This window comes from Oratosquilla oratoria, chromosome 23 (genome assembly GCF_046742065.1).
Source record: "Oratosquilla oratoria isolate Oo_2021 chromosome 23, ASM4674206v1, whole genome shotgun sequence".
NCBI classification, from domain to species: domain Eukaryota; kingdom Metazoa; phylum Arthropoda; class Malacostraca; order Stomatopoda; family Squillidae; genus Oratosquilla; species Oratosquilla oratoria.
The window spans coordinates 15,501,727-15,517,462 of record NC_134799.1 but is presented as its reverse complement, the minus strand read 5'-3'; the positions used below and the strand labels follow the sequence as shown (position 1 = coordinate 15,517,462).

General features: G+C 40.1%; 1 protein-coding gene across 1 annotated transcript; it reads left to right on the top strand.

Moving 5' to 3' along the window:
• Window positions 1-566: 566 nt before the first annotated feature.
• Window positions 567-13,857, top strand: Sec13 (nuclear pore and COPII coat complex component secretory 13). The gene is made up of 7 exons (XM_076206745.1): window positions 567-669; window positions 3,245-3,418; window positions 4,756-4,894; window positions 8,836-8,969; window positions 9,418-9,669; window positions 13,052-13,195; window positions 13,347-13,857. Exons 1-7 carry the CDS (start codon window positions 667-669, stop codon window positions 13,437-13,439), a joined length of 939 nt encoding a protein of 312 aa, XP_076062860.1. The 5' UTR covers window positions 567-666; the 3' UTR covers window positions 13,440-13,857.
• Window positions 13,858-15,736: the final 1,879 nt, after the last annotated feature.

The following is a 15,736-nucleotide window of genomic DNA, read 5'->3' as shown; positions in this document are numbered from 1 at the left end:
AATGGTTGATATTTTTTTCATAATATGCCAAAGTTGTAGAAAGTGGCGTATTATTTGCATAGTGGCTTTAACCTAACCTAACGTATCGTAGCCACCCAAGACTATCTAAACACATTCTTACATAATCAACAAAGTACCGCCCTTTTTCTCCCAAAACATAGCCATACAGCGAAAATTGTTTCACACTGTGATGTATGGGGGAAAAGTTAATATCGTTAACGATCTTAAATGACATTGGATATTTTTTAATTTGAGTCGATCATTTTTGTACTTCCCATAAATGAGATAAAATTTACCAAAATTCAAGAGAAACATAAAGCAGTATTTTATTTTTTAGGCGCTCCTTTGTAACAAATGGAAATTAATGGAATAATAACTATTTTTCATCTAGCTGACGAGAAAGTTGTTTACCATAGAGCACTGTACGTTGATAATTCCACATGCTCATCAAAATTCTCTTCATATAAAATACAACAAAATCATTTGTTCCATATGGCTTTTATAATATAATTTCATAATTTGTTTATTTCACTGATACAGAATGTTATCTAAATTTTTATTGGTATATTATGTCCATTTTAGAAATCTGTTTGCTACTGCCACGTCTGTTGTTTTCTTCTCATCAAGTATTACATTGGAGCAACTGCTGCCAGTGTAGAGCTAAAGATGGTAAGAGACCTATTTTTCTCTACTCTTGCATTTACATTTATCAAGTTCTTCCGAGGTCATCATCATCATCCTGTGATTTTTAAAATATTAATGTCAGCATATTTTATTTTTTAACCTTAGATAATTACATTGTAAAAGTCACAAGTGTGTCAAGTTGACACACCAATGTTTTGATTTCTTACGAGATGTTGAGTATTCTGCTACTTATTTTAGTAACAAAGTAGGAGACCGTTAATTATAATGCTTGGATATGTGGAAAGTTGCAAAACAAATAAGTGCCATATTAAGAAATATATTTCAAGCATTGAAAGTATTGCCAGATTATTGGTTGATTTAAAACTTATTGACGTATACGGGTCATTCATCATTGGATTTTTTTTTAAATTTCTGAGCCTTGTCCTGGCTTTTCCATCAGCTTCATGTATTTTAACAATGAAATTAGAACTGTTGCTCAAGTCACAATGTTAGCATAACCTTAGGTATCATTTTCTTTTCTTGCATGCAAGTTTTAATTTTTCTGTAAGACCTTTTTCTTGGAATAACAGTAAATTTAATGGAAAAAATTACAATATATTGCTATGTAAACTTTACTTGCTTGATCACTGTCACCATTGTTACTGTAATAGTCTTTAGCTCCTGCCCAATAAGTAATACAGGAATACCTCACTATAGGACCAAGACCCAAGTGCTATAAAAAAGTAGGTAAAACAAATGTTGGGTGTATGTGAAAGCCTCAGGAGGCAAAAACTGTGGATGGGGTTGACAGGGTCCATGAACACAACCCCCCCTATTATTTACATGTAAAACCCACCTCGATATACAAATTTTCGTATCGCAACCAGTCAACTGGAAACACAACTCGGTTGTATAGTGAGGTATTCCTGTCATAATATTCTGCAAGCCATTAACAGCCCAGCCGGCTAATGTAACCTAATGTAATAAATTAAAAATAGATAACCTCTAACTACAGAGCGATAAATATTTTTGGTAAATTCTTAGAAGTGCACACCTATGTGCTATAGCAATAAAAAATTATAAATTTTGTAAATTATAATACATCAACGTAATATGCGATTTTCTTGGTGGAAATTGATAACAAAAAAGTTGCTCAAACTGATCTATAAACGAACAAAGTCACAGCGGTTGAATGATAAGCCATATTTTGATCGATTCCAAATTTTTTTTTTTTTTTAACCTAACCTACCTAACCTAACAACACTATGAAACCTAACCTATATTCAGTAATTCGGTGCCTCAAATTCTAAAAATTATCCAGGTTGTCATCATCATCATGGATGCTGACAACCTGATTATTATTGTACCTCAGGCAATTAACAGACAATGCAGAACCCCGTGTTCTCTCAAAAAGTCCAAGGAAGGCCTGTTGTTTTTGTAACTGCATTTATTAACATCACCTGGAGTTGGAGAACACCTGGCCCACAACATGAAAGCCATCGTCTAAGTGACTGGACAGACAACAACATAGCGTCTTAACTGTGTCCCAGCGGCTTTGTTCATCAGTAGATTTGCTTGTAGCAAGGTTTTTTGTTATTTCCACCAAGAAAATGTCATATTACGTTCATGTATTATAATTTACAAAATATTTAATTTTCCATATTGTGTAGGTATGCAAATTAAAATAATACCATATTTTTGTCAGATGCAGTACTCTTGTCTGATTTACTTGTATTAATCTCAATATATAATTAAGGAGGCTCACCATGGTTCAGCATGGGCGCATATTTCTAACAGCAGCTAAATGAAATCAGACATGTGGGTTCAACTCCTCTTCATGGCAGAGATTAATTTTCCAAGAATATGATGGTCTAAGGGAAGCATAATGTTCATAAATATGCAGTCTCACTAATTTGTGGCTCCATAGTAATCTGTTAGTTGCATGCCTTGTATGAGTGAAAGTAAAACATTTCCCTTTAATCATGTTCATGTTATGTTAAACAGTTACTATTTGTGATTTTTTTTATGTGTATGCATGTCACCATCTTAAAATGTATTGTCTCGTAGTTGTGACTGGACACATTTCTCCATCTGACTGTTTTAGTCAGAATAAAGTTAATTTGGCTAATTTGTGCCAGATATCACCATTGCACGAGCCGTGCAATAACCCAGTGAATAGAGTGTCAAACATGGGACAGGTGAAAATGGTACAGGATAGTATTAAGAGTGGGGGATAGCATAATGGAGGGACAGTTCTAGAACAATAAAGTATCATAATTTCTATGAGTATAGATTTCTTCCAACATAGACAAAACGATGTGTGGCTCTGCTCCGTAGGTTGCATGCTGCTGCACAAAATATACCACACAATAACATTCAGCCAATACTCCAGACAAGGAGGGTGGGTTGCCAATTAATTGTAACATTGCTTCTGACCCAGGGTAATGGGCAGGATACAGGGATGACCCATCATCCCTAAGGAGCTAAGATGAGAGGGAGGAAAGGGTAACAGATGGGAGTGTATACTGGTCTTCTGACTTGGCTACTTCCCTTGCAAGGGGAAGAGAAGCTCTTGGTATATAAATACAAATGATTAGTCACCCACTTCTTTTCATTTCAGGTGTCCGTGATCAGTCATGTTGACACAGGTCATGATGACATGATCCATGATGCCCAGATGGACTATTATGGGACACGTCTAGCCACTTGTTCTTCAGACAGGTCTGTCAAGATCTTCGAAGTTAAAGGAGCAAAACAAACCCTGTTAGCTGATCTGAGGGAGCATGAAGGACCTGTAAGTGTCTCATTTTTTGTGATTAAATTCTTGCCTCTGCTTCTCTGCTTTTCCTAGGCCACCACAAGCAATCCCTAATCTTTGTTACTAGTATCTATATTACCACTATTACCATTCTTGGGTCAGTTTACAAATACAGACGCTCCTCTACTTCGTTCATTCGTTTTACGTTTTTTCGATTTTACGTTTGAACTGACTGTAAAAAAATTGTATATATATATATTTATTTTTATTTTTTAGTTTAGCGCGCTCTCCGTAGTTCAAACGATACTTACGCATGACGCTGTGTCCATTGTTTACATGGCACAAACGACAGACTGAACATGCCTTGCCTCCTCCTCCACCATCTCAATTTATGTTGCTTGAATTTAATTTATTTGAAATTAATGTTATCATTTTACAATGTTATGTGTATAATTAATGATTTAGGGGTGTTTTATAAGATACAGTAATAGAATTTACGGATGTATGGTACAGTAACAACTTACATTCATTTTCAACTTATGTTCGGCCGTTCGGAACATAACTAAAACGTAAGTTGAGGAGCGTCTGTATTCATTATCAGCCACTGTCCTGAAACCCAACAACCACCATTTCCAGGTCACTTACCATCATCACTTTGTTATGCGACAGGAACATTTCTTTAATCACCGTTGCTATTTGTCTTAAATCATTCTCTTCATCCTAATCCAAATCATCCTTTTGAATTTAAATAATCTAATGGTAGTTGGATTACAGTGGTTGGTTTTCATGGGGCCATAGATCTTCCATAAGGGATCAATCAACCTCTTGCCCTTGATCTCTCTTGCATAAGACTTATGGCCTCCAGGAAACCAGTAACAACCTCTAGATAGGACCATAAGTCACAGAGAAGATGTATAAACACAGCAAAGGAAACGTGGACTGGAAGTGAAGTATTTATTCCTGACATTTCGTCTATTGACTTGTGAGAAAGTCAACAGATGAAACGTCAGAAATAAACGTCTCACTTCCTGTCCATGTTTCCTTTTCTGTGTTTATGCAAATTGTTCACATATAATTTACATAGAGAAGAGATGTGTTGTTAGTGTTGGGCATAGAAGTAGTAGGTGTTTTCTTCTGTGTGGTGGTTCCATGCGGGGCAATTTGAATCTGTGGGCAGGCATATTATGTACTGGAACTGTCTACCTGCAAGAGAGAACCAGGGCAATAGATGGATTAATTGCATATGTATTAAGTCTTTGTTCCCATTTAATAGTTATTTCAGTGTATTTTAGGTGTGGGTTCCCATTTGGTATTTTATTTCAATGTATTTTTGGTGTGGATTACTATTTGATACACATTTCAATGTATTTTAGGTGTGGCAAGTAGCATGGGCTCATCCCATGTATGGGACCATTTTGGCATCTTGCAGTTATGATCGTAAGGTCATCATATGGCAAGAGGATGGACACACTTGGAGAAAAATTCATGAATATGCAAATCATGATTCCTCTGGTACGTGTTTATATATTAGTAATTGTTATTAAGAAACTTCTTCTGTTGTTAAGAAACTTGTTATTAAGAAACTGCTTCTGACCCAGGGGAGTGGACGAGATGCAAGGATGATCCATCATCCAGGAGGTGCCAAGATATGAGGGAGGGGAGTGGAGTGCGATGGGGATGGAATGGGTGGGAGTGGTTTTTATGCCTTTGTTTTTTGGCTACCTCCCTTGGAAGGGGAAAAAAGCCTTTGGTATATGTATGTACTTTTAGGTTTTGCCTTGAGTTTCACTAACTGAAAATCTGCAGCCTCATCTGCCAGATGTACTTCTCTAGTCCTCAAGGAAGAAATGGTAGAGTATTGTCTGTAATATATTAGTGTATCACCAACTTTTGTTGTTGGAGGAAGGAAACTGTTGCTAATTGTTAGTTCTCTATATATGAAAAGGTGAGAGACTAATCATTGTTCCATCAGGCTTTGCAGACAAACCTGCAGCTCACCAGTGGTTGGCAATGGTCCTTGGGCTCTCGTAGATCTCGAGGAAGAAACTTTGGACTGTTATCTGTTTTGCTTTAGTGTGGGACTGTTTCAGCATTTAACCACTTTTGGCCAATGACGAAACCTCCCACATGGATACAACACAGACGACAATTTAATGTTTCTTCCTGGAGAGATCTTTGGGAGGTTCCAAGGGCTGTTGACAACCACTGTGGGACTGCAAGTTACTTATTGAAACTTGAGGCAACACTTGATCAATCGATTGATTGATTGATATACAGGTAAACGTCGACTTACGATGGCATTAGGTTTCGATAGAGCCATCGTAAGACGATCTCATCGTAAGTCGATCCCCACTCTGTTCCGTGGTCACTGTACCTAGCCTACCTGTATATTAACCACCAGAGATACTGAATATAGCCTATTAAACATGTACAGTAGTTTATTTAATTATTTTTATCCTTTTTACCATATTCAAACACTATGATATGTATTTTCAGTACGGAACTTAAATCTCGCGGGCAGCAGCCAATGCCAGCCGTACGACGTGACGTAATAATACTCGCATCATAAAATATAGTCACCGCTTTTATCGATCGTTCTCTCTTTCACCCGCGAATTTTGAAAACCACAGAGAATGGGATTTAGGGCACATTTGAGAGAATGTAAAAACACAGGGGCGACTACAATAAATATAATCAAGACGCCGATATGGCAGAGTCGCGAATCCACTTGCTCCTCATGACGCCTACGTGTGCGGCACCGTATGGAAGGGGTTAAATTATCATATCGTCGTCGTCGTCATCGTAAAGTCGAACAATCGTAAGTCGCGGCCATCGTAAGTCGACGTTTACCTGTATTAATTGAACACTCACAAACACAGAGCCATGAAGTAGTTAGCAGTTATGATCAGGTTCTCTCATAGATCACCCAGGGAAGAAATGTGGACTAAATAACAGTGTAAGTAATATGGGTCTGGTTCTGTCACTAGCCAATAGGAGGAGAGTAAGCTGTACTAATAGGAAATAGTGATGGAAAGATAGTTTAAATAGATGGAAAGCTCATAAGCCTCATCTAGAGACTGCCTCAGTCCCTTGGGTCTATGCACCTCCAAATGGAGGCGAGGGCATAATGTGAAGCAAGTGGTAGAGAGACGATTCTTTGATCTTTGACGTCTTTCACATAAGATCACTTGTGTAGGTGCCCATCATGGATTCCGGCTTCATGACTGGTATTTATTATTTGTAAATTTATTTGTGTTTCTATGTTTTAATTACCCACTGTCGGAGAAACAAAGCAAAAGAAACAGACGAACTGTATATTTCTTTTGCTTTGTTTCTCCGACAGTGGGTAATTAAAACATACATACATACATATACCAAGGCTTTTTCCCCCTTCCAAGGGAGGTAGCCACAAAAGGAAAGGCATAAAAACACTCCCACCCATTTCATCCCTAAATACACTCCACACCCCTCCCACCCTTCCTCTCATCTGAGCACCTCCTGGATGACGGGTCATCCCTGAACCCTGCCCACCGCCCTGGGTCAGAAGCAGTGTCACAAGACACAGTACATCCACAGCAAGGCCGCTTCATTTAATCGGCGACCCCCCCTCTCCGTCCCCCTTTGCATATAAGGAGAGGACGGGGAGAAATCCCTTCGGGCTGCGTCAAAATTTACTCACACATACTACCCCACCCCCCACCCCCCCGCCTATTCCTCCTCATGCAGTCACAACATCATCCATATACAACCATTCTCCACTCACCTCTGTCTTCCGTCCTCTCCCTTCCTTCCTCAACAGACATTCCCCTCTTCCCCAAAGCCCCCTTCACCCCATCCATCCACCTCATCCTAGGACGTCCCCTCATGTTCACTCCCTCCACATCTGCCTTCCATACCTCTTTTACTAGTCTTTCTTCACTCATTCTTTCCATGTGTCCAAACCATCCTAATATTCTTTCATCAACCCTCTCTCCCAAATCCTTTTTCACCCCTGTTCTCCTCCTCACCTCCTCATTTCTCACTCTATCTAGCCTAGTAACCCCCACCATACTTCTCAGACACCTCATCTCAAACACATTCAAACTCCTTCTCTCTTCTTCTCTTATGTTCCACGTTTCTGCCCCATACAGTGCTGTTGGCACAATCACTCCTTCATACAGTCTCCTCTTCGCATCCATTCCCAAATGTCTATTTCTCATTACACTCTTTAAACCACCAAGGCATTTACTCGCTTCTCTCAATCTACATTCTACCTCCACCTTCACTCCACCTTTTCCTGCTACACTTGCACCCAAGTATCTAAAACTATCCACTTCCTCCAGTCGCTCTCCCTTAATGTTCACTTCCAGTCTACTGCCACTTTCACCCCTTGTACATCTCATCACCTTACTTTTACCCACATTTATCTTTAGCTTTCTTCTATCACATACTCTCCCAAACTCTGCCACCAGCTTCCTCAATCCCTCCTCTGACCCTGCCACAAGCGCAGTGTCGTCCGCAAACAACAGCTGGCTCACCTCCCACTTTTCTCCATTTTCTTTAACCATCTCCAATCCCTGACTCACTACCCTAGCATTCACCTCTCGCACCACCCCATCCATGTATAAGTTGAACAGCCAGGGCGACATAACGCATCCTTGACGAAGTCCCACCTTTACTTCAAACCACTCACTCTCTCCATTTCCAATCCTAACACATGCTCTACTACTCACATAAAAACTCTTGACAGCTCCCAAAAGCTTTCCTCCTATCCCATAAATCTGCATAACCTCCCACAGTGCCTTTCTGTCTACCCTATCATAAGCCTTTTCCAGATCCATAAAAGCCCAAAAAACATCCTTCCCCTTTCCTATAGCTTTCTCACATATCTGTCTTACCACAAAGATCTGATCTACACAACCTCTACCCGTCCTAAATCCACACTGTTCCTCACCAATTACTCCTTCTGTTCCTCTCCTAATCCTCTCAATTAAGATTCTCCCATAAGCCTTCCCTACTACACTCAACAGGCTAATCCCTCTGAAATTACTACATTCACACTTGTCCCCTTTTCCCTTGTACAGAGGAACTATACAGGCACTACTCCAGTCCTCCGGTACTTTACCCTCTCTCCAGCAAACATTAAATAATCTCACCAACCAGTCCACCATCACTGAACCTCCCTTTTTCAGACATTCTGCATGACATCCATCCAGACCAGGTGCCTTACCTGCTTTCATCATCTTTACAACTGCCTTCACCTCATCCTTCCTTATTTCTCCTCCGTTCTCCTCACTCATCACTCTCATTTTCTTCGTATTTCCCACTGCAGCTATCTTTCCTTCCCTATCCTGCTACTACATTTTCGTCTTGTGTTTCTATGTTCATGTGGAGATCTAAGTGCCTAAAAATATTGTTAATTTTTTCTCTGTTTACAATGAATAGTGCTTTGTTCATTTTTTCTCCATTTACAGTGAATAGTGTTTGCTGGGCCCCACACGAGCATGGACTAGTGTTAGCCTGTGCCTCTTCAGATGGAACCGTCTCAGTTCTCACTTACACGTCCGTACACACTTGGGAAGCAAAAAAGATCACAAATGCTCATACGGTAAAGTATCTGAAGAATGTTTGATGTGGGTAATGAATAAAGGAGGTGTCACTGAGATAAATGACATATGGTAAAGTATCTGAAATTTTTTTGATGTGGGTAATGAATAAAGGTGTCACTGAGATCAATGACATACAGTAAAGTATCTGAAAAATGTTTGATGTGGGTAATGAATAAAGGAGGTGTCACAGAAATAAATGAATTAGTCTAGTGGCAGCCAAAATGAAAGGGAAAAATTCTATCCATTATGGAAGAATTGAATGAAATAATGTTTGACCACTTGTACTGAGAGGGTGCTGTGAAGATAAAATATCATGGCATTGTAAAAGGGAAATTGCCTCCCAGTTTTATTGGGGTTAATTTAATTATATTGTGTAAAGGCATATCCATTTGAAGGTAAGAAAACAAAGCTTTTAGCGAGACTTAACATTTGTAATTTTCTGTTTAGATCGGGTGTAATGCAGTAAGTTGGGCTCCAGCTGTAGCATCAGGCTCCGCAGATGGCACTGCACGTACAGGAGCTGTCCAGCGCTTAGTCACTGGTGGCTGTGACACATATGTGAAGATTTGGCGACTAGACAGTGCATCTGGCAATTGGGTTGAGGAGACGCGTCTGGAAGGCCATTCCAATTGGGTCCGAGATGTTGCTTGGGCACCTTCCATCGGTCTCCCTAGATCCATCATAGCTTCCTGTTCACAGGTTAGTATAAATCTTCATATTTGTTTGAAAATATATATTACCTTACCTTACCGGGGTGCCGTATCAACTCTGATGTTGGCCTCTATGGAGCACCATTCCTGTCTGCACATGGCTCTTCTTAACCACTTCAGTACGGGACTTAAATCTCGCGGGCAGCAGCCAATGCCAGCCGTATGACGTAACGAAATAATATTCGCATCATAAAATATAGTCGCCGCTTATATCGATCGTTCTCTCTTTCACCCGCGAATTTTGAAAACCACAGAGAATGGGATTCAGGGCGCATTTGGGAGAATGTAAAACACAGGGGCGACTACAATAAATATAATCAAGACGCCGATATGGCAGCGTCGCGAATCCACTTGCTCCTCATGACGCCTACGTGTGCGGCACCGTATGGAAGGGGTTAACAAGATGGCATTTGTTATTTCATCTACAGATGTCCTTCATCCATCTACATATTTTATGCATGGTCTTCCTCTTGCCCTCTCCTTCTATTTTTCCTGTTAGGCACATATATTCTAAATGTTGTTTTCTCATGACGTGTCCTACAAAGTGTAACTATATTTTCCTGATAGTTATTATTATATACAGCCTCTATTTCTAGTGTATTAGTGTGTTCTCTGGAAGAAAATATTCATCATTTTTGACACCTTACGTGTATACCTTTCACTCCCTCCCACTTTAAGCCATGCAAAGAGTTTCTCTTGTCATTTTTCCAGCACTATAGGTGTTTCATATGGTAGTGACTGGTACCATAGCAGTGACTGGTACCCGTCCCCAATAGTACAAGTGCATAAGATAAAGTTCAAAGCTTTGGCCACAACTATTCAGCATCTTATGATGTAGGCTCCTCGTCTTCACCTGCAGTTCTTCTCTCCCATCCCCTTCCCCTCCTGATCTGTAGGTACATGTATTTGTTATTAGTATTTTGTCAACAAAAAAACAGTGCTTCTCTCTTTGGAGACAGTACCACACCGAAGAGGAGTTGTATATGTTAAAGATGAAATTGAAGTTAGCAGATTTCTTCTTCTTCTTCTTCTTCTTCTTGTACTTCCTCCAGCCTCACTCCTTTAAAACTTACACCAAGATTACTGCCATCCTCTTCCCTTGCACATCTCATATTACTTTTACCCATATTAACTTTCAATTCTATCCTCTATACTCCCAAACTCACTCACCCCTCCCTTTCAACTTAGTTTTACTCAACACCAACACATCCATCTTCCTTCTCACAAACATACTGCCTATCTCTTCCCTTTTACTCTCACCTGTACCACACCCACGCACATTAACCCCTACCATACAGTGCCGCACAAGTAGGCGTCATGAGGAGCAAGTGGATTCGCGATGCTGCCATATCGGCATCTTGATTATATTTATTGTAGTCGCCCCTGCATTTTGACATTCTCCCTAATCTGCCCTTAATCACATTCTCTATGGTTTTAAAAATTCACGGTTGAAAGAGAGAACGATCGATATAAGCGGTGACTATATTTTATGATGCGAGTATTATTACGGCACGTCGTACGGCTGGCATTGGCTGCTGCCCGCGAGATTTAAGTCCCGGAGTGAAGAGGTTAACCCCATCCATACAGTGCCGCATACGTAGGCGGCATGAGGAGCAAGTGGATATGCAAGGCTGCTATATTGGCGTCTTGATTATATTTATTGTAGTTGCCCCTGCGTAATAACATACTCTCTAAACTGTCTTCATCACATTTTCTATGGTTATCAAAATTCACGGGTGAAAGAGAGAACGATCGATATAAGCGGTGACTATATTTTATTATGCGAGTATTATTACGACACATTGTACGTCTGACAGCTAATGCTACCCGCGAGATTTTGGCCCGGAGTGAAGAGGTTAAAAGACCCAAACCTTAGGGTTCTAGTTTGAAAACTCCTCAGACCCTCTTATGCCTCGACTTCTCATAGGAATGTACCCCTTAAAGTGACAGAGAGCAGGATCCCTAGTCCCATCCTCTGTCCCGTCTTGGTCGCCTTTTACAAGCCAAGTAGGAAGACTCAATGGCAGTATTCTTCCTTCCCCTACCACAGGGTGGGGTAGGCAGAAATGGAAATCTATATATTCAGAGAAGTGGTACAGGACAATATTAACCTCTTCACTCCGGGGCACATCGCACGTCTGGCAGTATTAGCTGCCCGATGTGCGATGTTGCGTCATAATAATCGCATTATAAAAAATAAAGTCAGTGCTTAATCGTTCGTTCTCTTTCAACCGTGTATTTTGATAACCATAGAAAATTGATTTGAAGCCAGTTTAGAGAGAATGGAAATTACGTAGGTACGACTACAATAAATATAATCCAGATGGCGACGTCGGCATCGAGTACCCACTTGCTCCTCATGCCGCCTACGTAGGCGTCACCGTATGGAAGTGGTTAAGAGTAGGAGGACAGTCACAGTGAAATAAAGTAGCATATTTGCTCTGACAAAATGATGTGTGGCTCTGGTCCCAATATAGACCCTTAAGTATCAGCTGCATAGTACTGAGCAGATTTTTACCTCACAGTAACATTCACCCAATACCCTAGATGGGGGTATAAGAGAATTCTAAGGTGATCCTTCAAGATGAACAGTGAAGTTGTCTATTTTCGAATCGAAACCTGTCAACCCCCTCACCTCTGTTAAGAAGCTGTGGGGAGGGGGGGGGGGGACAATCTCCAGAGTGGGTCCAGGATCTCGATCAACTTCAGCTGCATTTCCTTACCTTTTTACACATGGGGGCTAACCACCAGTGACTGCTCCCACTCCCCACCACTTTCAGAGGATGATACGGAAACAGTACTGTTTGCAAGCAACGTTACTGGGGCAGCAATGAAACAGGTTGTACTGTTTGTGGGTTTATTAATCTGTAGGTTATGAGTACAGAGAAGGCATGACATGTACCTAAGGAGTCTACAGAGTAACTGGCCTGTGGGCGCAGGTACTAGATGCTGTAAGCACACAGAAGAGAAGGGAGTCTTTGTTGGATGCATGAAAGGGCTTTTGTCCGGGGGCGTCACTGTTGGTCAGAGCATGCCATTGGGCAATGTCATTCTCTTTACACAGAAGGAAGACGATGCCATGTCATACACATGTATAAGTGAAGGACTTGTGCCTGTGACAAAGGGTCCTTGTATTGGAAAGCATATGGTAGTAAGGGCACGCTACAACACTACAGTGCAATCTTATGGTGCCCTGCTCGTGTCGGATGCCAGGGCACCTTATAGCACTACACCATGGATACCGCATTGGAACAACACTAACAGCAATCCAAAATCTCATCCCAGAAAGATCTGTAGAAGTGCCCAAAGAATGTTGTCAGCCACTTTGGTACTGTTTGTGGGGTAAGGTATTACTGTTCTTGTACTTTCAGGATCGACGAGTGATTATCTGGACAAGTGATGCTGCGACTGGTCAGTGGCAACCCCAGGAATTGCATACATTTGATGATGTGATTTGGCATTTGAGTTGGTCTGTCACTGGAAACATTCTGGCTGTATCAGGTGGAGACAATAAGGTGTGTTTCTTATTTTAGTTCTTAGTTTTTTCTCATGAAGATAAATGTAATATTAAAATTGTGAGGATAAAGTTAAACGAGTTTATCTTTCAAGTTGATTATGGGTCGAAATTAAGGTAATTTTTTGTTTAAAAATTTTTCTTTTGTACAGGTGAGCCTCTGGAAAGAAAGTCTTGAAGGTCATTGGGTTTGCCTAAGTGACTCAGCCAAGAGCCAAGGAGGAAATGAACAGAGAACTTTATAGATCTCAAAAATTGTTCTTTTGTTATAGAACAGTTAATTCTTAAGATATTGAATATCATAGATGTTGAGAGAAGTAATATAATTATTCGCATTGTATCAGATTTTGCTTTCTACTGCTCTCCATTGTTCAAAATTTAGAGCATGAGATTCACAAAACGATTTCAAACAGGTGTGCATAGTCTATTTGAAGAAATTGGAATGTTTGGCAATGTCCCGCAAAAATTTAGCATAGAATTAACAAGGTGCAAGTGGCCATTGGTATTTTCACCCTTGCATCTTCACATTGTCAAATGTACATATTTGTATCTTCCATTGAAGATCTATAAGTATAGTTTTCTTTTTTGCATCCTGTTTTTTAGATATTTTTGTTCCATGCTGTAAAGATGTTTGGGTAGCTTTGATAAATAATGTCCTTCATATATTGAATTTTCTTTTCCTTTGCTGCATAAAAATATCATTCAGTTGATTTTCTCTAATTTATTAAGCATGATTTTGGCCACAAGCAATTGAAAACCTCAGTGAAATAAGCTAATTTGGTGTTTGTATTTATATAATTTATAAAGTACACCAAGGCATTGCATTGGCTGAGGTAACATCTCTTAATTTCTTCAGTATTCTCACAGCCTCCCAAATATATTGGTGCCATTGTCAAAAGGTAAGTCAAAATAGGCTAGACTAAGGCATACCATTACATTTTGGAACTCGACTATGGTGTGAGGAGCTACCCGGTTTATGGGACTGTTGCTAAGCAAAACCCAAATTTTGGAAAAAGCATCATCTCATTGGTGTTTCAATATGAACAATAATGCCATCTATTGAGTATACCCAGTATATTGTGGGAGGAGCTTAGCAAAAGCCCGCCAAAACTTCAACCAATAGTAAGAGGAGCTACTCGACTTTGGGGCTCTATTGGTAAGCAAAAATCCAAATTGAGGAAAATTCCTCCTCGTGTTGGTGTTTAAACATAAAACATAATGCCATCTATTGAGTGCACCCAGTATATTGTGGGAGGAGCTTAGCAAAAGCCCACTAAAACTTCAACCAATAGTGAGAGGAGTTACCCGACTTATGGGGCTCTATTGGTAAGCGATATTCAAATTTTGGAAAAATCATCCTCGTGTTTGCATTTAGATGTAAGACAATAATGCCATCTATTGAGTGTACCCAGTATATTGTGGGAGGAGCTTAGCAAAAGCCCACCAAAACTTCGACCAATAGTAAGAGGAGCCCCTCGACTTATGGGGCTCTATTGGTGAGCAATATCCAAATCTAAGAAAAATCATCCTCGCGTTGGTGTCTAAATATAAACAATAATGCCATATATTGAGTGCACCAAGTATGGGGTTCTATTGATAAGCAAATTCCAAATTTAGGAAAATTCCTCCTTGCATTAGCGTTCAAACATAAACACAAACATTGAGTGCACCAAGTATACTGTGGGAGGAGCTTAGCAAAAGCCTGCCAAAACTCCGGCCAATAATGAGAGGAGCTACCAGACTTACGGGGTTCTATTGGTAAGCAATATCCAAATTTAGGAAAATTCCTCCTTGTGCTGGTGTTTAGATGTAAACAATAATGCCATCTATTGAGTGCACCAAGTATACTGTGGGAGGAGCCAGTAGTGAGAGGAGCTACTCAACTTATGGGGCTCTATTGGTAAACAATATCCAAATTTCCAGAAAATCATCCTCACGGTGGTGTCTAAATAATAATGCCATCTATTGAGTGCACCCTTTATATTGTGGGAGGTGTTTAGCAAAAGCCCACCAAAACTTAGAACAATAGTAAGAGGAGCTACCCGATTTATGGGGTTCTATTGATAAACAAAATCCGAATTTAGAAAAAATCATCATGTTGGTGTTTAAACATAAGCAATAATGCCATCTATTGAGTGCACCCAGTATATTGTGGGAGGAGCTCAGCAAAAGCCCGCCAAAACTTCAACCAATAGTAAGAGAAGCTACCTGGTTTATGGGGTTCTACTGATAAGCAAAATCCATTTCACACTAGTGTTTAAACATAATAATGCCATCTATTGAGTGTGCCCAATGTATTGTAGGAGAAGCATAGCAAAATCCCTCCAAAAATTTGGCCAATAGTGATTGGAGCTATCAGACTTATGGGGCTCTGTTGGTAAGCAAATTCCAAATTTAGGAAAAATCATCCTTGCACAGTTGAGGGAGGTATGGGATGTGAAGGGTACAGGAGAAACGGAAGAGAATGAATATGTTTTAAGGAGGAAATGCTGAAGTACATAGAGATGGGATGTGGGATGAGGAGGATAGGAGGGAACAGGAG